At 39.4% G+C, this 22238-nt stretch overlaps 1 protein-coding gene across 1 annotated transcript in view; it reads right to left on the bottom strand.

Annotated features, from left to right (window-relative positions):
* LOC142593208 (spermatogenesis-associated protein 7 homolog) overlaps positions 1-21656 on the bottom strand; it is a 39468-nt gene extending 17812 nt beyond the window's left edge. Inside the window, exons 1-3 of the mRNA XM_075706973.1 lie at positions 21596-21656; positions 16791-16883; positions 13768-13815 (exon numbers count right to left, since the gene is read on the bottom strand). Of these exons, the coding sequence (XP_075563088.1) occupies positions 13768-13815; positions 16791-16883; positions 21596-21656 (202 nt within the window). The remainder of the gene's footprint in view (positions 1-13767; positions 13816-16790; positions 16884-21595) is intronic.
* Between the last annotated feature and the right edge of the window lie 582 nt (positions 21657-22238).

Raw genomic sequence — 22238 nt, 5'->3', positions numbered from 1 at the left:
GCCACTAAAGACTGTTCTGCCTCCTCCTCTTAATACCAAGTAGTAGACAGAGAAGGCAATCACTCTGCTTTTTACAGTTGGCGCTTGTGCTTCCATGCTCAGCACACATCTGAATTTGAAATAAATGCAACCCAGGGCTCCATTGCATCACTCACACAGTACCTAATGAGCTACTGGAGGGATAAGAGAGTGTGGCAACATTTTGTTTCCACCTCCTGTGCGCTCTTTCCCCTATCCTAGACAAGAGCTGAGGCAGGTCAAAACAGAAGAAATGCTGAGGCAATCAAGTAAGGATTAAAGTCTATCTACTAAGAGTTGAGTGACCAAACTCAGGCTGCCACTGTGGTCTGTGCAGACTGTAATGGCAAGAAAGTGCCCTTTCTCTAACAGTCAAATTCAGGCTAGCACCCTGTACACAAAAAGGATAGCAACAGACCTAGTCCTTTGGATCTTCAAATCTCACTGAAAATATGCAAGTGAGAGTAGGAATAAGAATATTTATTCTTATAATAAGCATTATTATTTCATATTATGTATTTTTATATATATTAAGTATTATAAAATAATAAGAAGAATACATAGGAATAAGAAAGGGATATGAGTTACCCAAGACCACAGAGGACCACAGGGGCATATTCATGGATAATGCAAAGCCTCTCTCACAATTCACCATCTTTTGTCAGAACCTTACTTTTAGCAATGCAAACAAGAATGAAGAATGACCAAAATTTTCAGCACTTTTTACCGGCCGTGTTCCTTCCAAGCATAGCTCTAAGAAAAGGGATATGAATTGTGATGTGCAACAACACCTTTCTCTTTGTAGATGGCATTTAGAAAAGAATATTCGTGACAAAATGCACAACTGGTTCTTGATCAGCCTAAGGCCCCCCTACACTGCTATTGTGGCAATGTACTCGAACTTACACTCACAATATGCTGCAAATTTTTTGCTAATAAGAAGCAACTCCTCCTCTGAAATGATGTAATTGCAGCATGTCTCACTAGTAATGTGACAGAATAATACTTGAAACCTAGCAAAGCAGCTCTTATTGTAGATTTTCTTTTGAGCGGGAGATGCATCAACCTGAATTTAGTATCGTACATTTCTGCATTAACAGAAGGGTTACAGGGTTTTAGTTAGTCTTAAAGTAATATTTCTTTCAGAAAAGGAATAGCTGAGACTTTTTTTTTTTTTTTTTAAAAGGACCACTTAGATACTGCACTAAATGGCTGGCTCCTCTGAAGTTTGTGATAGCTCTTATACGGGGCACACCATCTCTTGACAATTCCCCTGTAAGGTGGCCTTAAGGCTGTGGCCTAGTCATTGAAAGAAACAGATTTCACTAACAGCTAAAATCAATATATAGTCTCCCGAGGCATCTAATCTGGCTTTCCAGTCTTACATGGACATGAGTTCATAGTATCATCCTATTAAGAAAAACATGTTGACAATGCTAAATCCTATTTGGATGACTGGGAAGCAGGATTATACAACTCACTGGAACAAATAACCAAATGTACTTGCTCAATCGCATTCATGCAGAGATTAATACCTTCCCCTTTTATCTAGGTTTGTACAGTGCCCAATCAAAGTACCCCCCAATTCTGATTAAAGGCTTTGCATTCTGCAGTCATATGAAAAACAACAGACAAGGCAGCTTGCTGTAGTGTCTGTGCAACAGTACCACCAGTCAGGACACCTGGCTTCTTTCATGGCAGTGCAAATGACTTGTGAGGCCTTGGGAAAAAGTGACATCTGTGCATCTCTGCTCTTCTGCATGTGCCGTCTGTCTGGTTGCAGGTGAGGCAGGACAACCACTGTCTACCCAAGGCATGGCTGAGCCTTCACCAAGCCTTGCCAAGGACAAGAAAATAAAATGTTCCAGGTCAAAGAGCCACAGGATTTAAACAGACTTTGTCTATTATTTCACTGATATTTTTACTATAAATATGGGTTATAAATATGCCACATGGCATTAAGCCTATTCAAATAAGTACTATTCCACTGCATTATAGTTTTATGTTTTGAGTAGTTAGAAAAAGCTCCTGGGCCAGAATGTCTCATAGCAACTCTCCTTCCCCTTCCCTAATAGACGCCAGGTTTCATCGCCCAGACTGTCAGGTTTTGTATGTGCCTCAGCCACATGAGGCGGTCCTGCAGCACATCCTGCTTTGCTGACGTGTCTGCTAAGGGATTTACTTGCCTCACCACCTTCTAGCCCTGCTCTCTCCAGTTTCTCTTTTCTCACTACTATTTTTTCTCATTTGCAGTTTTCCCTACACCCCTTCTCATGATTGAAGGGCTGCAGTCTCACCCGCTCCCAGCCCACATCAGCTGCCAGTAATGCTCCAGGTTGCCTCCTTTCTGAGCCTCTCCCCTCCTACACTTCTCTTCCTAAAATGACTTCACCCCATGGTGACCTGGCATGCTCCCCAGATGTGTGAATGAAGGGCTAAGAGTGGAAGTCATTCTTAGGTTTTCAGGTCACATTGTTGGCTTTCACATGTACTCCTTACAGTTCTGTTGGAAAGTCAGCTGTGACCATGCCACACTGAGCAGCCTGGCCCAGCTACATGGACTGCTCATCGGCAAGAGCGACATAAGGAGAAAAGGATCACCTGCCCATTCTGCCTTTCTCCAAATACTTTTTAACAACAACTAGCAATGACCGAGAACGAAAAAGAAAATAACATGCAAACTTTGTATCCCAAACGATAGGTGTTTGGGTTTTTTCTTTTTCTTTTAGAAAAGCAAAAATTATGTAACTGTTGCCTTCTGATCTCATGTCCTAGTTGAAATGTTTAAGAACTGGCTATAGTTCACAGTTAAAACCATAACAGGGAATAATTAACTGGGGGGGGGGAGGAGGGGGGCAAGGTTTCACCTATAGAAGCATATCATGATTCAGTGTGTCACCTGAATCCTCTTAGAGGACATGACTATATTTATTCCTGCAACAGCCAGTATCTCTTGACTACCTCTTTGCTTCTTCCCAGGGAATAGAATCATGTGGTATGGCCAGTGCAGCAGTTATTTAGGCAAATGTACTCAACAGCCTTTCTGTTAAGCTCATTTGCTAATTTATCATCCTTCTTACTGTGGCAGGCATTAATTTATCAGTGCTATTGTACAATTTCACTGGTACTTGTACTGGTATCTAGTACTTGTCGATGCAACAAAAGTACAGAAAACAAAAGGGATTTAGTTGAAATCTGGTCCTTTCAAAAACACAGCAAGATTCAGATACTATAGACCCACTCTGTGTTTTCCTGGCAGTTCTTGTTGCTTGCCAGTTAATGAAACATCTTGTCTCTCCTTTGCTGCTGTGTGAAAGGCCCATGTACAAAATGAGCATACACAAACTTACTCAACATAGTAGAAGCGGTTTAGCTGATAATATTGGTCAATCAGAATGAAACAAACTAAACCACTTTTTTTTTTTTTTTTTAAACCTACCGCCTTTCAGTTCTACTTATCTTTATCTTAAATAGTAAGAAGAGCCAGCAAACACCTTAGACTGATTTCACAGCTGCCTCCTAAAACAGAAGGTTATTTTCAGGTCTAAGACAGAACATTATGGTTCAAGTATGAACATGGGATATAAAGCCGGAACAGGTTTCCCCTAAGTTGTTTACCAGACGTTACAAAACTCAGTGATTATAGTTAGAAACAGAAACCACACCTTGGCTCATGCCTTCATTTTCAGCTCGCAGTGGGAGTTCTGGTTTAATTTCTACCAAGTGTTTTAAAACAGTTGGCTGATGTTTAACTCCTGATGAGTTTTGAAACAACAAGGAAGTTTTCAAAGGACTGTGGGGGAAAAAGAAGAGCAAAAGTGGTAAATGAACTCCAGGCCTGTCAGACTGATATCAGGCCTGAGCATAATAACTGGATGGCTGTTACAAGACTCAGGTAAAGTAAATAACATAAGCAACACCAATCAAAAAGGTTTAAAAAAAAAAAAATCACCGTGCTACCTATAAGAAAAAAAAGAGAGATTCTGATTGTGGCTGAGTGAGATAAAGGTGTTGGTTTAAAAGACTTCTCTAAGCCAGCTGGCTTTGTTCTGCATGACATTTTGACTAAGAAATTAGAACACTACAAAATTACACGTGTTTACAAAATGGCTAACTGGCAGATCTGAAAATGTAATTAGAAGTGAGGGCTCCTTGCTAGGCAGGTGTTTCTAATGCAAGGATAATTTTTTAGATTATATTATTAAATTATTTCTTTCAGTTACCTGAAAGAAAACATAGAATCATTCCTCACAAAGCTTGAACAATGATAGCTGGAGAACTTGTGAATAATAAAGGGGTGGTTTACTGTAACAGTTATCTGCGTCTCTCAATGAGGTAGATGTAGGCAAGCAGTATACCTTTTGGCATGGATAACAGAACATTTCATGTGCACCCTCAGCAAGTTTGCAGATGACACCAAGCTGAGTGGTGCGGTTGACACACCAGGAGGACGAGATGTCATTCAGAGGGACTTGGACAAGCTGGAGAGATGGGCCTGTGTGAACCTCATGAGGTTCAACAAGGCCAAGTGCAAGGTCCTGCACCTGGGACGGGGCAACCCCCGGTATCAGTACAGGTTGGGGGATGAACAGATTGAGAGCAGCCCTGCGGAGAAGGACTTGGGGGTACTGGTAGATGAAAAGCTGGACATGAGCCGGCAATGTGTGCTTGCAGCCCAGAAAGCCAACCGTATCCTGGGCTGCATCAAAAGAAGCGCGGCCAGAAGGTTGAGGGAGGTGATTCTGCCCCTCTACTCTGCTCTGGTGAGACCTCACCTGGAGTACTGCATCCAGCTCTGGGGCCCTCAGCACAAGAAGGACATGGATCTGTTGGAGCAGGTCCAGAAGAGGGCCACAAAAATGATCCGAGGGCTGGAGCACCTCTCCTACGAGGACAGGCTGAGAGAGTTGGGGTTGTTCAGCCTGCAGAAGAGAAGGCTGCGCGGAGACCTTATTGAGACCTTCCAGTACTTAAAGGGGGTCTACAGGAAAGATGGGGAGAATCTTTTTAGCAAGGCCTGTTGTGACAGGACAAGGAATAATGGATTTAAACTAAAGAAGAATAGATTTAGACTAGACATAAGAAAGAAATTTTTTACAGTGAGGGTGGTCAAGCACTGGAACAGGTTGCCCAGAGAGGCAGTGGAGGCCCCATCCCTAGAAGGTGAGGTTGGACGGGGCTCTGAGCAACCTGATCTGGTTAAAGCTGTCCCTGCTCAGTGCAGGGGGGTTGGGCTACATGACCTCTAAAGGTCCCTTCCAACCCAAAGCATTCTATGATTCTATGATTCTGTTCAGAAACTGCAGGCTCTTAGTTAAAGGAGCTGAGTCTTATCTGGGAGCCAGTGCCACTGAAAAAACATTTGTACCTTCTCCCAGACAAACAGGTGCCTCTAATTTCCCACAGTGACAGTATAGCCAAAACTAGTGCAATATCATTACCTATAAAGAGTGGAAATCTCAAGTGTAAGTACAGTGAGCCTTTACTGCAGTTTCCTTTGACAGGTGGATGACTGCTGCTGGAATTACATACCCTGCTCTAAAATTTTACTACTCAAGAAGCATTTTTAAATTGGGAAGGATGCAGAGAAGATCCATCAGAATGAAGTCTGGAAAACACGCTTCATGGTGACAGATTTAAGGAGCTGAATGTATTTAGTTCCTAAAAAGAATGATTAAGAAGTAACTTTATTCCAGCTTATAAGCACCTATAGACAGAACAGAAATTAAACAATGCAGTTTGTCAAGCAAAGATTTACCAAGACTGGACAAATTCATCCTGAAACAAAGGCGTATATTCCTCATAGCAAGGTAAGTTAGCCTTTGGAACAGTTTAACGAGAAGTGGGATGTAAATAAATAAGGTTTGGACATACTTTAAACCCTTCCCCCTAGACTCTGTAAAACAGCAATGAACAGAGAGAAGACTTGGGGAAAAAACAAGCTATATAACCACAACAGTTTATTCTCTCTGTGTCTATGAAGCTCTGAGATAGATACATGTCAGCCATCATGGATCACCTATCAACTTCTCTGAAATTTCATTTTTTCTCAAATTTTGCTAGTTTTGTTAACAGATGTAATCTCAGATTTTGGGCCAGTGCAATACAAAGGGGTACAAGGACAGTTACTCATGATGTTCCCACCTATGGGCCAAATGCTGCAGTCTGCACTGGTAATAGTTTGTCTGGTGTGGGGACTGCTATTTTGGCATTTCAGAGCAAACACGACCATTCCTTCAGCAGAAACCAGTGGTAAGTGAGGCTCAAGTGCTGAGATTTGATTTCAGATACTCTTTGCCATGCTAGCTATTGTTATGAAAAGCCTATGTTGGCACATTAATCTACAGCGCGTGGGTGTTTTTTAAGCCCCAAGCTCTGGTTCAGCTTTATTTGTTTTCATCAATATTTAAATGCTGCAATACTATCAAGTGAGTGGATAACAATTTTATAGGGGAAGAAAAGTCTCTGAAATGCCACATATACTCAGGAAACATTGCTAAGCAACACTGCCTGTTGTTGTTTGCCATGTTGTTTTCCAATCCACTGCCAAATTCTGCACATTTTGCTAATGTGAGTGCTCACACTGACATGAACAGGAATTTCCCCAGGAGGAAGGCAAGAAGGAATTGGCTCTCCATAAAAAACCACCCAATCCAGCAATTCTGAACTGTTTGAAATCTTTGGCCGTAACCCACGTCTGCTGTGACTGGTTCTGCCTTGCTAACAAATTCACGGATATCAATGGAGCTGACAATGCTTGACACAATTCCTTCATAGACTGCATCAAAACAAAGAAAGAACACACTCTCTTCTCTTATTTGCGCAGGGACAAGATTTGGCATTTGTTTTGCTTACGTAGGGGAAGTAGTCTATTTTCTTAATCTTTTAGTGAGTATAAATAAGATACATTGAAAAAGTGAGGTTCACAGCTCTGTAACTACCACCTGCTCTTAACCTCTAAGTATTCACAGCTTCCTGCATAAGCAAATAAGAGCAAACTCTGACACTTAGATCATCTCCCATTCTTGCAGACTGTTTCTCATCTAGAACATGTTTCAGCACATTTCTGATACAAAAGGCCAGATCTCCCTCCCTCGTGTCAGTGCAGATTTACAACAGTAATTTACACTGTGAAAAGGTGGTCCAGCAGAAGGATACATCCAGCATCATTGCTTTTGATTTTTTAAGATTCTAAAAATTACTAAAAATTGGGAAAACCTCTTTAGCCAAGCTACAGATTTTTGTCTCTTACCTGAAGCCAACAGGCAGCAGGTGGAGGGATGCTCAGTTGTCAACTCTGCTTTATGCCAAGGAGTGATCAAGAACTTTTTCTAGAATTTCTATTACTTTGGCAAACAAAATTTCCTACAGCTAAGTCACTCATTTTTTAATTTATTTGAACTGATTATATTTGAACTGATTCTATATTTTGTGGTGAAAAGACATTGTTGGTAAGGCCAGAAGTAGAAGTCATAACATCTGTCTGCAGATCAGTGACAGGAACATAAAAGCCTCTAGAGGGATAACGGCACTTTCTTTTTTTACTGATACTGAAGGAGGTGTTCAAGGAGGAAAGGAGTTCTAAAAGTTGGAGTACAAGAGAAATGTCAGGATGCTCCATCCCTGTTTAAAGTACTGACTGATTGCTGATGTATGCTGCTTTCTCCTTTGCCAGCGGAGTAGGAATGCAAAGCTCAAACAGTCCGTGCACAAGGGTTATGACAAGATTCCTGCTCTGCATCCTCCAGTAGCTCCCACTACCTTCTTCCTCCCCTTTCACAATTACTGTGAACACAATTAGTGTTCAAAAAACGGGTAGATGTGGCACTTCAGGATATGGTTTAGTCTAGTCTGCCCTTGATTGGTTTAGGTGGGCTTGGTAGTGTAGGTTAATGGTTGGACTGGATGATCTTAAAGGTCTTTTCCAACCTAGACGATTCTATGATTCTATGATTCTATACTCTTTCAACAGCGCTGACTCTGAAATTGATGGGAAGGATGTATTTGTCATTAAAGCACTGCAGTAGGACTTAGAAAACCATCATTTAATTCCCAGCTCTACAACATGCTCCAGTGTGATCATAGGTATGTTAATTAATCTCTGGTGTCTTAATTTCCTCCCTGTAAAAGAGGATGATAGCACACATTTACCCTGTTCTAGGTGGTACATTTTTTTGAGCAGATACCCCCAGAAGATGATCTTTAAACTGTGCAGTGGCTACCACAAAGGAACTCAGATCCCAAAAGGATCTGCTAGCATAGCATAGGATTCGAAGTGTGACAAGAAGAATTTATGAACCAGACTAGTTGTTTAATCATTGATAGCTGAATGACGCAGTGTAGTCATACATTTGATATTCCCTTCATTGCAGCTCCCTTGTAATGGTGATATACACATTTATTTTTTACAGACTGCAAAATTTATTATTAAAAACCATCTCACTAATGCTCCATAAACTTGCAATGATAGAAAATTGATGTTTGCATATATAAACACATTAATTTCCACTGATTGCTAAATGATCCCTTCAATTGCCCAAGATTAGTGACAACTAAGATTCTACATCTGTAGGGATAAAATTATGTTTATATAATTGACTGTATAGATTATTCACGCATAAAATGCTGCAATTTTGTATGTCTTTGAACTGTCTGGAGAAACAACTTGTTCTTTTTCACAGGTGTTATGGTCTTGAAAGTCGCAAAGCAACTTCATTTTAAACTGGTTAAAACCCAAATGTAAATTATTATTTTGACTAATGTCTGTCTCATGCAGAGAATTAGAAAGGGAAAAACACAGGTTATAAAAAGACCACTATGTGCCATATCTAAACACTTAAGTACTCTGCTTGTACACAGAAAAATAAAATTCCTCTTAAAGAAAATTACTATTCCTTTTTCCAATTACTAAAGCATGTGTTTCTGCACACACTTGTATGTATATTTGAGTTTCATATTTATAAAAATGAGTCACAGCATGTGGAGCAATTGTATGATCAACGCTCCATAAAAGGTGAACAGTCACATGGCCTCACATACTTACATATAATATTACTTGTAATTCCTTTTGTGTAAATGTATACACTGTACTCCTAAAAGTGCAAGTGAATTGTGCAGAACATACAATGGTCTGAATAGCTCATCTCGCCATTTTAAGTAGTTGACCTTGGCTTGGTAATCAATTCATAGCTCAACAGAGAGGAGAAGGAATGGCTTTGTCTTAAGACCAAGATTGTGGAGACCTAAAGGTGTGCCCAGAGAGTCAGATTTACTTTAGGTCTTCCTTCAGGAGATTCTTTAACTTGGGTAGAGTGAACCTGAAGCACCTGACCACTTCCTACCACAGCTTCACCATGCTGGTGTGCTTCTTTTGCTGTACTGCTACCCAATACCCTGCTAATAGAAGCAGAGCAGATACCGCAAAACTAGGAGAAAAAAAATATGAGAGCAGGCCTTGGTGGAGTCGCTCTCATTCCTGGAATGGGAGAGTAGGAAGATAACTAGGGCAGGGTGCCCTGGACCACCACGCTTCCCTGGAGTGGTGGGCTGAGTCTGTGATGGAGCCAAAGAGCTGAGCTTTAGTAAGGGATTTTCAGAACTGCAGGACCAACTAACAATTTGGGTGGATCATTTTCCTGTATGAAGTGTGGGTTACCTTTATGGATTCCCCTGTTTAGGGCTGGTTTTGATTAATCTTTCATGAGTGTTAAGTTTTTCCTAGTTTCCTGCCAGCTCATCTGGGACAGCTTCATATGAACATCAGCCAAGGTTTCTGCTCCTCTTACTGAGCTGATCAGCCTCAGGAGATCTGACTCAAACTTGGGCTCTGTGAATCTGGGGCAGAGCATCATAAGTATCATGGAAATGCTGGTTGGAAGAGACTTCGAGAGCTGGCTGTGGCAACACTGTCTCATGCTTCCAAGGTCCAAGAATGCAATTTAGCTGCTTATTTTTAATTAATTGTTAATTATTAATCCCTAATAACTGAGAAATTTGGAGGACTTCCTGGGTGCTACAGGTAAGTATAAGTCTCAAGCTCAATGCTCTATAAATAAATAAGGTATTCAATTTCAAAATAGAAACAATGCCTCAAAATGTTGTTTTTGGTTTGGTTTGGTTTTTTCCCCCCCAGACTTTCACATTTGCCTTGGAACAGAAATTCTTCTTTTTGATTGCTAAGACACTCTTCTGAAACCTGGTCATTGGCATGTTCAGCAGCACACCTTATACTCTTTCCGTACTTATTAGATGCTCTTTCTAGCAAATGTGGCTTCAGCTGAGAGTAAGAAATGTAAACATCCTCCTAGTCAGACATTTTCCACACTGGGATGGCCAAGGAATCACTGTTTTCACAGTAGTTTCATAAGTCACGCTGCTCTCATGACTCTTAAAACATCTCTGCTTAATTTTATCTCCACAAGAACACTTATGATGATGAACTGTATCTCCCATATTCCTCATCTCTGATGCATCTCCAGCTAATATATCAAGTCTTAAGGCAGGGGACAGATACATTTTTCCATCCTTTGATGAGATCTGAGAAATGGACCATGATTCTTAACATGAGAACACCAGAGATGTAGTCTTATTGCTACAACAAAGCCAGCTCCATGTCAGAGAGAAAGGACTGCTCAGGAGGCTTTGTGTTAGTTGTTTCTCCCTAACTTTTGTCATAAGTTTGTGCAATTTCAACAGCATTTTGAATGTTACTCTGACAGTAAAGAGACACAACTACTATTTCACCATGGTATCCAGTGATAGGATGCATGGGAATGGTTCAAAGCTGTGCCAGGGGAGGTTTAGACTGGACATTAGGAAGCATTTCTTTACTGAGAGGGTGGTCAAACACTGGAACAGGCTTCCTAGAGAGATGGTCAATGCTCCAGGCCTGTCAGTGTTTAAGAGGCATTTGGACAATGCCCTTAATAACATGATTTAACTTGGTCAGCCCTGAATTGGTCAGGCAGTTGGACTAGATGATCGTTGTAGGTCCCTTCCAACTGAAATATTCTATTCTATTCTGTTCTGTTCTGTTCACACAAATTGATGAAAGCTGGCACTTGCAATTATTTATAAACCATATTTAAAAGTCATTAGAAGAATTTTTTATATGAAACAAACTCAGCTAATTCAATGACAGTCTTACCAACTGCAACATTAGTAACTTCATGAAATCTAAACCAGCAAAAAGCCTGATGAAGCACAAAATTTAAAACAGTGCCCTTCTAAACCCTAGAATTGAAAATCCAAGATATACCTGAATACATTCAGGAGAAATTCCTATATGTTGCATGTCTCCCACTTTTTCTATACAGTTCTTAGTCTGAACTGCAACAGTATAGACAGCTTGTGAAATGGTGCATTTTCAGATTGTAAAAAAAGCTAATTATTTACAGTGTTTTATCTGCAGTGCATTTATTCTTAAAATGAAACACAGAATTGCACACTGTATTTTCTTCTGTCTTTTCAGAACTAATCTTTGTAGTTGTTTGAGTTTTTCTCTTTATTTTAATAGGTTTGCATGTGTCTGCATCACTACTGAGTGACCTGATTATTCTTCTTGCAGCCTACCATTGAAACACATGGTATCCAACACAGATCATGCATTTGGAAAACAAGGTTATACCCATCTGAGTGTATAGATTGGGAACAGGTAAGAAATTATACTGCATCAGAATGTTTATCTGTCAAAGTTCTGATAAATTTCAAGGTTTTAAAAGCACACCACACTTAGTAACTAGTAATAGGAATAATGGGAGATTGTTGTGGGAGAAAATTTTACATGAAAAGAAGAAAACACTGTAATCTTGTACTAAGCAGAAAATTATTTTTGTCCTCCTATTATTCTAGTAGGCTGGCAAAACAGCCTTCATTTATTTTGTGCCTTTGAATATGCAAATGATAAACAGAAGCCTATTTTTGTAGGCATAAAGTCATTTTATACTGCTGAAAAGATTTGCACATCAACCCCATTAGCAGCAACTGTACCTCCATTGTGCTACTCCCCTACTTAACACTTCAGAAGACATAAGTTCTGATGCACCTTTTCATTGTGACTTCTAAATTTTGAGTTTTATCCTTCGAGGGACAAAACTTCTTTTGCCAAGACAGGCATTTCTGGAGCTAACCTGTCAGAAAAAGAACTTAGCTGATACCTATTATCTTTTAGTGAAGATAAATATTAAACAACAAAGGTGATTTGCATTTCCCCAGTGGGCTACTGACAAAAATGATATTGGGTCCTCACTTTCTCTGACTGAGAATCTCATGTTATGGCTTCTGTGTGTACCAGGAACCTTGTACTCATATGGGCTTCTAAATTAACAGAAACTCCATGCAACAGTAGAGTCCTGCTTAGCTGTGTAAGAGGAATACCTTCCTAAGAAAGCATTATAAGAAACACAGATAATGTTTCCCTCTGATACATCATCTAGGAAAACTTGCTATTGTAGCTAACGCAGGTAGCTGAACAAATTCTATGTCCTCTTGATCTTCTCAAGTAGGTGAGATTCTACTCATGCACTTCCGTGTCAGGATCATCTCTCTCTAACTAACATTCTCAGAAAGCTTTCTATGGCATTTCTTTCTGTTACTACAGCACTGTTTCACAAAGTGATTAATCAAAAATATTGATTTTTGAAATAATATATAAAAGACAGCACTGAAAAAAGAAAAAACATACTGTTGAGCATGAGGAGTTAAAAAACCAAAGAGAAGAGAATTTTGATTGTGATGTGTTATGATCCTGAACTTGTTCTTCTGTACTGAAGATCTCATATGACACATTCTTCTGAATCTTTATGGGCAAGAGTTATGTTTGCCTTCTTGGCTTGTGTGTATCTTGCTCGAACAACTGCATCTCACCATTGCCTTTGAGCTATCTTTGTGTCCAAGTACATTATACCCTGCTCAGAGCAATAGCCTACTGCAGATCTCTGATACATGGTTCCCACTATGCATGCACAGTGGAAAAATAGAAGCTTTCATTTTTCCAGCTTTTTAAAATTAATTTTAAAATGGGGGGTTTCTGTGTAGGAAGGGTGCGTGCTCCCATGTATGTAACTATCAAACAGAGAAGGAGCATATGCCTCACAACTTGGTGAATGGGGAAAAATAAACACATTCCAAAGTGAATGCTCTGTGTCCATGGAAAGGGATGAATATATTGCTTTTCATCAAACTTTCTTCTTTTCAAAAAAGGAAGGGCAGGAGAGACTCTGCCTACACATTGGGTACTGCAGGCTTCAGCCAAGAGGTGGCGTTAAGGTGCAGTGCAATGTTCTATTACCAAGACCCCATTCATTCCTCAAAACCCGTTTTAACTGTAGTACACCTGATGCCCAGAGATACGCGAAGCAGGTAAGGAAATGAAAAATACAGTGTGGATTAGCAAGGAATTCAAAGGGCCAGTGGTCTGAGTTCAGACTGGAAAACTAGAGCAATTTATGCCTCCAACAACCATGTTGCTTAAAGTATGTGTATCAAAGAGTCCCATGGTCTGCAAGGTAGCATGTATCTGTGCAAACATGAACCAAGTGTTAAGTACAGCTATTAACGTAGATACTAGATTAGATATTAGATACTAGATACTATTATCTTAACCACAATGATGCATATTTTCGGCACATATATACCTCTACAGAGCACCTTCATCATAAAAGAAGACAAGTATTTCCAAACCAAACAAATGGAGCCAGACCTATTTTGAAAACAAAACAAAACATAACAAAACAAAACAACACAACTCACATTTAACGCTGGTATGCAAACTCTTTGGTGCAGATGAATCAACAGCAGCTGTATTAACAAAAAGAATGTTCAGTCCAATGAAATGCTAACATCACAAATAATCATATGAAAATGGATAGAGATGAAACTGATCATCCTGAAGTGTTGAATGCCCTGTGGGAATGTGGTACCAGTCTGCATAATATTAGAATTATTAATAATGCAGATCTACAAACCACCAAATCCTATTTTTTCCCTAGTGATGTATACTATTTTCTTCCTATTTCCTGCTATTTTCTTCACCAATGGTCAGCTCTCAAAAGCTAGCATAGCTTAAATGTAGTGAGGTTAGTTGAGTTACACCAACTACAACTGCACCAACTGCAATTACACCAGCTGAGGGTTTGACCCCTTGTCTTTATTGGGGCAAAAGCATAAGTGCCTCAGCAGTGCTGTTGTTGGTTCAGTATCAAACCTGGGTCTGAATTTTGTGGATTTTGACCATCTTTACTTAGGTATAGAAGTAAGAGCCAGTACAGCTACATTTATTAACCTTCATTTTAAGTTTACAGTTTAAGAAAAGCTGTACTAATTTTGTGTTGGCATCTACTGCTATCCAGAAAGTTTATATTTCAGGGATGAGTAGTACAGCTGCTACCAGCCAGGGGAAACTGCCAAGTGACGCTCTAGGAGTGAGATTCAAGTTGTCCCTATGCTCAAGGTCATCAGTTCTTCATCATCTTTCTAGCAATAGGAGTTATTTGATTATACAATTACATAGGCAGTTTTGTACACAGCATTTTCTGTTATTTGGTCATTTGATTTTCATTGTAAAAGCTTAAATCAAGTGAGCTTCAGGGAACCAAGCCCTGCTACTCTACTGCTGCACAGTCTTCATGAAGTCATGTGTCCGTACAGGAGACGGTATGGATGTTAATAGAGCTGTATGTCTGATTGCATATACCTGGATATAGCTGAGGTATATGGGGAAACACTATTTTTGACTGTGGAGGGAAAAGCAATCACCTAGGAGTTCAATATTCCAGTTTCATTTGAAGGACACTGACTCCATTTCCATCCAAGACACTTTTGTGATTGCTGCCAAATGTCACAGCAAATTGGAGTTTGTACAAGTGCTCCAAATGACATTTCAGACATGCAGGGCTAGCTACTGTCTGGAGTGAGGCCAAACAGGTTGTATTTAAAAAAGCAGCTGTATTTCAAAAAGATTGGAGAATATTTAGAAGGGTACTGGAGAAGGCCTTTAGACCTGACCAGATTTTTCAGAGGCACAAAATCCTATCATTTCCTCTGAGGATGTACAGAACATGTGGCAAGTCAGCACTTTAGAGCATCAAGGTACGTACAGAAGAGAACGTTGATATCCTTACAATATTGCAGTTTTTAATATGTATGCAAAAGTTTAGCTCTACAAGGAAAACCTGTAAAAATGATGAAGCACTATAATATGTAAAATAAGTGTTTTAATATTAAAGGTTCCTGCTCTGGTATGCTCCAAATCTGACTTATGAGAACTATAACTTCAGATGGTGAAACACCTAAGAATTAGAAATTTTAGTCACTGGAAATTTTGATTAGCACCTACAGTGAGAAGCTCTTTCCAGCTTAACTGAATTCTACTACAGACAAGCAGGACTGACATTTGAAAAAAGAAAATTGAAACCTGCTTGGAAACAAAACACTTGGCTCCTTTTATGCCAAGAATATCTTCTGTGTATTTTCTTCTAAGCTTTAAGAATGCAATACACAAAAAGACTGCAAAACATCTTTGTTTTCTTCCTTTTATTTTTTGATCTTTGCTCCCTCATTTAGGCTTCACCAGTTGAGAATAAAACAAATTTTAATTATATTCGTCAGTCTTTGCTGCTTTTAATTAATCTTGATGCTTCTGTATATTTATGAGCAATGCACTAGGATGTGAATTCTACAGTCCTTAGAGTTCACTGTTTCTGTGACATTAGCCATACAAAAGCAAAAGTCACTTAAGCACAAAAGTATACAGCAGCAATCCAGCCTCCAGCTCCCAATATGAGTGGGATGGTCATGAACAGTAGCATGGTGAAGGTCATGAAACTTATAGATAGTGGTTATGATACCATGATGAAAAGATGCTCTAGATTTGAGCTAGGTAGTTTAAGATAAAACACTTGACACTGCAAATTGATAAAAGGATTGGTCTCCTGGCAAAAAATGTATCAGCAGTCTCATCTATTGTTCAACAGCTATGTGTTATTATAAAGCTCACTGTATATTATCAGTGGATTATTTGGTTAGAAAGCCTTAGCAGCCCAAGGACTACAAGTCTTGCAGTAACCTAACTACAGCTACAACCATTCAACTCCAGTTGTCATCTGCACCTGAAGCACCAGTAAGTTTACACAGCTCCAGACAACTGATGGAGGACATTTTTTTATCCAAATTCTCTTTCTAGTGGTTTGCAGCTATTTACAGGAGGGAGAGTATTTGAAGAGCCCTTTCAAACATGACTGCATGCTAATGGAACTTCCCTCTAGGTTATTTAGGACTGACACTGTAACTTTTTAAACATCAAAAGCTGTAACCTCACTGTTACTCTTCAGTGTTTTCTCCCGATTAAGCAAATACCTGCCCTAGTTCTCATTTTACCTTTCCTTTTAGTCAACTGCCATATACATCTAAACAGAAACCATTATTAAAATAATAGAGGGGAATGAAATAACATTTCCCTTCTTAACATGAACTTGTCTTTTTGTGGCATGGTTTGACTCTGTAGACTTTATGCCTCTCAACAGTTAGGATTGCTTTTCCCAAGACAAGGTTATAGTTCCAATTGAGTGTTCTATGTATCTCCTGTTCCAAGGCACACCATGTTATGCCACACTTTTAAATCCTCCTACACCTGTTGCATTGGTGACATGGAGAGGGAGGAAAGAAAGGGGAAGAAATTCAGCAGCCAGCCAAAACTAAGGGCAACTAACATACCCTTGACTATGATTTCATCTTTCAGCTACACAGATATTGTTGTCATTAAAGACTGTACCTACCTTTGGCAGACATCAGCTTCTTGTAATGAGCAGCCATGTGATCTTGAATGATGTACTGGTTGGAGAGCTTGCAGGAAGGTCCAGGAGAAAAAGCTGTGAGAGGGAAAATTCTTGCCCCGTTGAATGAACTAAGATATGTCTCAGGCAATAATGGCTCTGAAAAAATGTTAATATTTGTCCTCTCCTGCTTCCAATAAAATCAAGTCAATATTCATTCATTTAAAAAAGTAAGAGAAACACAACATGTAACATGAAAAAGTGGTAAATTATTCTCATTTTGCATGTTTGTGACTACCTGCGAATTATGGCTTGCAATAAGTAACGTACGAGCCTTGGACATTATAGAACTCTGGAGAATAATAGAGGATCTCACTGTTTAATTTACATTTCCAAAGATTTAATACTAGAAAGTAGGACAAAGTACTGTAAAAAACTTCATATGAATATCTTACCTTTTGGTAATACCAGGCCTAACTTTACCAGCTCTACAGTGAGGAAAATGGACTGGATGCACACAAAGACAGAAGTAGGGCCAGAAAAGGACCCAGGATGTAGAACACAAATGTGTTACACACAGACTGACCATGACTCTCCTCTGAATCTCTAACCCACAAGACTTCTCAGATTAGGAAGAATTTGTGTCTGTATCTGACATAAGTTCATTAGCCCAGGAAAAAAGTCAAGAAGCAGATAAACATTTACTTGTTTTAAATTTTAACCTGGTAGTGTGGCTGAGATAGATCAGTATCTTTCAACCTGTTTCCAAACAAAAATATTATTTCTGGATTCCTTCTCAAGTCATCAAAGACAGGATTTGTAGATGGAACATTGCTAGCAAATAATATTAAAAAATAAACAGCATACTGGAGATCAGAAATCTGACATGCCTTTGGCCTTCCATCCACAGACACAGAATAGCCTTTACACTGAGATAATCAGCCCATCCAACCTGTTCACATTTGGCTTTCTGACACAATGAAGTAAATGATTGTTTCATTGTTCATGTCCCCAATGTACAATTTCAGTTAATGACTTAGTTTCAAAGTTTTTATTGTATTTTGAAAGAATAGGAGGCATTGGGTTGAGAGTCTGGGAATCAATCCCTTCTAACCTCAGTTTGGCTGCTTTCTTGCTGTGTTGCTTTTTCTTGTCTAAATCTCTTGCCTACCAAGTGAGACAGTGCTACAAACTGGTTTTCACTGCCAAGAAGTTTGACTACGTTCAATTTGTTGTGTCATCTTTTGAACAAGCACCATAAGAAAGAGTGGAACCTAATGTCATACTTGTTGCTTCATTTAGTACTATTTACTAACGTGCTCCTGCAAGTGACTAAAAGCCTGCCAGAAGGGCACTGGCATGAAGACCTGCTTTCAGTGCCTGGACAGGCTTGTCCAGGAACAGCATCACATCCCAACATGACCAGCCGCAGAAAGGTGGTGTTACTTCAGCTCCCAGACCATCCATTCTGATCGTTCATCAATCAGATGGAAGCATGTAGGCACAACCAGAGTGCTTACACCGTGACACAAACAGGTGTAGAGGCATCAGAAATAATGACTCCATGTTTGCTATAAAGCAATGGAGAACTTGGTGCAAAATTATGACCAAAATGCACTTATCTCTTGTCTCAATGAAATTTAGCATGAGTAGTACAGCTGCCACCATGGAATCCAGTACTTGAAGCAGACAAATATAAAGCTCACAAAATTTCTGATCACGAGCATTTACCATGTGTCCAATTTCAATCAGGGAAACTACTCATGGGTGTCAGTACCATACTAAAGAAATGAAATAGTTAAAATCAGTATTATTCTATTTCAAAGCTTTTATGTGCTTGAGACTAGTAGTTATGCACTTCCAAAACTTTGAAAACTTAATTTTTTTCATGAATTTTGCCAATTGTGCTGTAACCTCCTGCTGGCAAAAGCAACTGGAACAAGCTCTTCAGTAATATCCAGCACCATCCCTAGCTGGTGTAAAGTGGGGCAGCTCTGCTGAGTTCAAGGAATGGCAATGCCCTAAATCACAGCAGCTAGAGGCTCTTGTCACTAAGGAAAAGAAAATAGTATTTTGGGAAATGCCCCACATCTTTCCCTGATTGGCAGTGACAGCCTGATTTCAATATACACAGTGAAAAAGACAGCATGACAGCAGAACAATGTGATAATCCAAACAATATCCAAGGATTAAAAAGGGATGGAAAATCCATTTATAAAAAGAACATTCTTCTCAAAATGAATTACCGCCCCAAATTTGAAATGCTGAAGATATACAAGGCACTAGTAGTTTAATCTAATTTTTTGTCTTTCATAAAATCTAACTCTATCCTCTATTTCTGTGTCCAGAAAATTACTAATGTTGTGCAATAAGTAGCATTGTGGTTATTCCTATGTAAGGAAAAAAAAAGCAAATTCTTTTCTTTGCCAGAGACTTTCTGTTGAAATTTGGAAAGTAATTATGTTTTTCTGTGTCTCAATCTCTCTGAAAAGAGGACATGAAAAAACACATCCATTTCTCAAAGAAGATGTTTTAAAGATAAAAAGAGTAAAATGGGGAGATTTAGTGGGTGCCTATATAAATATTTCCCACCCCTAGAGAGGGTGATCTTATTTGAGCTCACTGGAAAGTTCACACTTTTTAATAGATTTTTCTTTTGTTTTCTTTTACATCTTTGAATAACTTCAAATTGAGGGAAATGTTAAATAGAAATCTTCCAGGAATTTTAAGTAGCCCTGTTATGAGGCTCTGTTGATGGGGCAAACACATCAGGTCAAATTGAAATAGCCCTTTTGTGCACTGTAAGGACAGGCAGAGTTCTCAAGCCCACATTTGAACAGAATAAAACTTCTGTATTTTCTGCTGTCTTACATAGATCTTATTTACCTGCAACGTTTAGCAAATTGCTTTATCCAAGTTTTCAGTATTTCAGAGTTTCAGCATTTTCTGTATATGAGCACAGATCTACCTACAGAAAGTTTCCTGCTTTTGAGAATCTTTCTAAACTCTGAGTATTATTGTACTTTCAAGACATTTACATCTTGCTTCTATATATGAGGAAAGATCTCCAGGAAACACAGATAACAAGAACGAGTAATAAAGAACAGTGACAACTCTCTCAACACTGACTCTTTTTATTTCCCATTTTGTAATGACTTTCCTAGTAATTTATTATAGTCCTGAATGTGTAGTTGTACGATGACTAATTTACCTAGTTCCCCTGATTGAATTGCAAAAGATTACTTCTGCAAATCATGTCTGGAGAATATATCATGTCCAGAGCTATAATATCATATCATAAATCCAAAAATACAGTCGTAGCAGTATTAAAGTTTGACTGATACACAATGACAGTGATAAAACATGTCTTTTCCATGTAGCTGAAAAACAAAAATATGCTTTTGAAAAACACAAGAGGTGACTTTGCTCCTCACCAGACTGCTAATTCAAAGCCACTATGTTTTGCCTCTTATAGGAGCAAAAAACCCCATGTTCTCAAGAAGATGTCAACTATTTTAATCTTTAAAAGACTAGTATAACTGCAATGTTTCTATACTGCAAATAGTTTATGTTTATACCATTGCTAACTGCTAATTCCTACAAGTGGAAATTTCACAACGTGGGGACAAAGCTATATGTACTAAAATCAACAAATAAAAGCTGTTCAGTGATACTTAAGCCTCAAAAGCTTGGAAATCTCAAATTCTTATCTACCTTTCACATTACTGGCAAGTGGGAACCATCTCTGCAACATCCTTGGCTTTGCCTTTTGTGAACTGATAGAAATATCTATCTAGCATTGCAAGGAAAGAGATATCTCGTACCATAAGCAGTAGTTCACAGTTATGATCCTGCATCTGTTTGTATCTGTCTACTCCTCATCTTCTATTTAGAGCCTACATTTGGAGGGGAGAGGACCACCTCTTCCCTCTGTGTTTGTCTCATGCTTAACGAGGTAGAACATTTGCCTATGGTTATGGCCACAGTGCTTGCTTCAGTGCAGATAACGTAGTAACCAGTGAGACAATCTCTCAGCAGAGTGGCCCAGTCAATGGCTGACAAATGTTTTCCAGATCTTCTTACTTTGGTTCAGCTGCACAGTTATCTCAAGCTGCTCCCCTTCTGGGTAAGAATTTCTGCCTATTTTCAGCTACAGGAAGCACTGGCAGGCATTGAGCTTTGGCTTCTGCTTTGAGCATCCAACAGAGGTGTCTCCACTTCTGTTCCCTTCAGAAAATGCATATATATCACTTTATATAGGAAACCAGTATGACAGACTGCTGAAGTGGGGACACAATAGGTGTCCTCCTCTCAGTCCTTTGGGATTCCTTTGAAAAGGTGGGAAGAGGAGGATGGTAGGATAATACCCTGCGGGCCCTGAAATGCAGCACTCCCTATGTGCAGAGAGTGAAATGTCTCCAACTGCAGCTGGGCTTTGTCAAGAGAGGGACAAAGGACAAAAAGGACAAAAATGACGGGTAGTGGTGTGTTTGCCAGCATCTAATTAAGGACTGAAACTATGGATCTGGAGAAAGTATAGTGGAACAGCATTTCCGAGAAGGGAAGATTCAGGCAGAACAGCTTTCTAGCAATTCTTCTACAGGTGCGTGGCAAAGATCCTGACCAGGAAAGCTGCTTGCCTGAATTAAGAAGGTGAGATTTTTGTAATAGCAGATATTAGAAGCACTTATCTACTTTATATTATTTCAATAATAGAATATGTATTTTTAATAATCTCATAATATTCAAGCTGTTATTCCAAAATTGGAGCACATAGGCACCTCTCTAGTAATAATTTGAGTACTTACGGCTACTTTTGAGACTCATGTGTCCTCTGAAAGGTCCCATCATGGAGTACGTAGGCACCATGGTTATCTGGGACCCTTGGTAGGGAAGGAATATGTATTGGTTACATATTATGGAAGCATTAAGAAATATGATTGTCTTTCTGCAGGTCCTATGGGGATTACGGGAGTCATCTCCTGGCCAGAATGCTATGCTACAACTGATACAGGTACAAAAAAGCTGGCACTTTCGAGTTTACCTTCCCCGCCACATTACTTCTGTTTGTTTTAATCCCTACCAATTAGTAGGACCCTTTTGACCAGATACTCTGAGAGAAAATTCCCTGTTACAACAGCATCTACAGGGCAATTTTCTGCAGGCCACAAAAATGAGCCATGGCATTGCGCAAATGTCACATATTTTGCAATCTGAAAGATCGTCTCTGCTAAACATAAATCTTCAAGGCAGAAGAAGGAGCAGCTCAGTATGCCACTGTGCTGCTTGTGCCCAAGGGAAGCAGCGTGGAAAAAAGCACATTAAAGATTTTCTAAAGATACTCTACGAAATAGTATAGGCTCACATCACAGAAGCCAGACCTAGAAAATCCAGGCCCAATGCAGCAAAGTAAGCAAACAAGCCCCCACTCATTTCAAATTAAGGGCAAGT

This window comes from Pelecanus crispus, chromosome 3, assembly GCF_030463565.1.
Source record: "Pelecanus crispus isolate bPelCri1 chromosome 3, bPelCri1.pri, whole genome shotgun sequence".
NCBI classification, from domain to species: Eukaryota; Metazoa; Chordata; class Aves; order Pelecaniformes; family Pelecanidae; genus Pelecanus; species Pelecanus crispus.
This window is presented reverse-complemented; position numbering and strand designations above follow the sequence as displayed.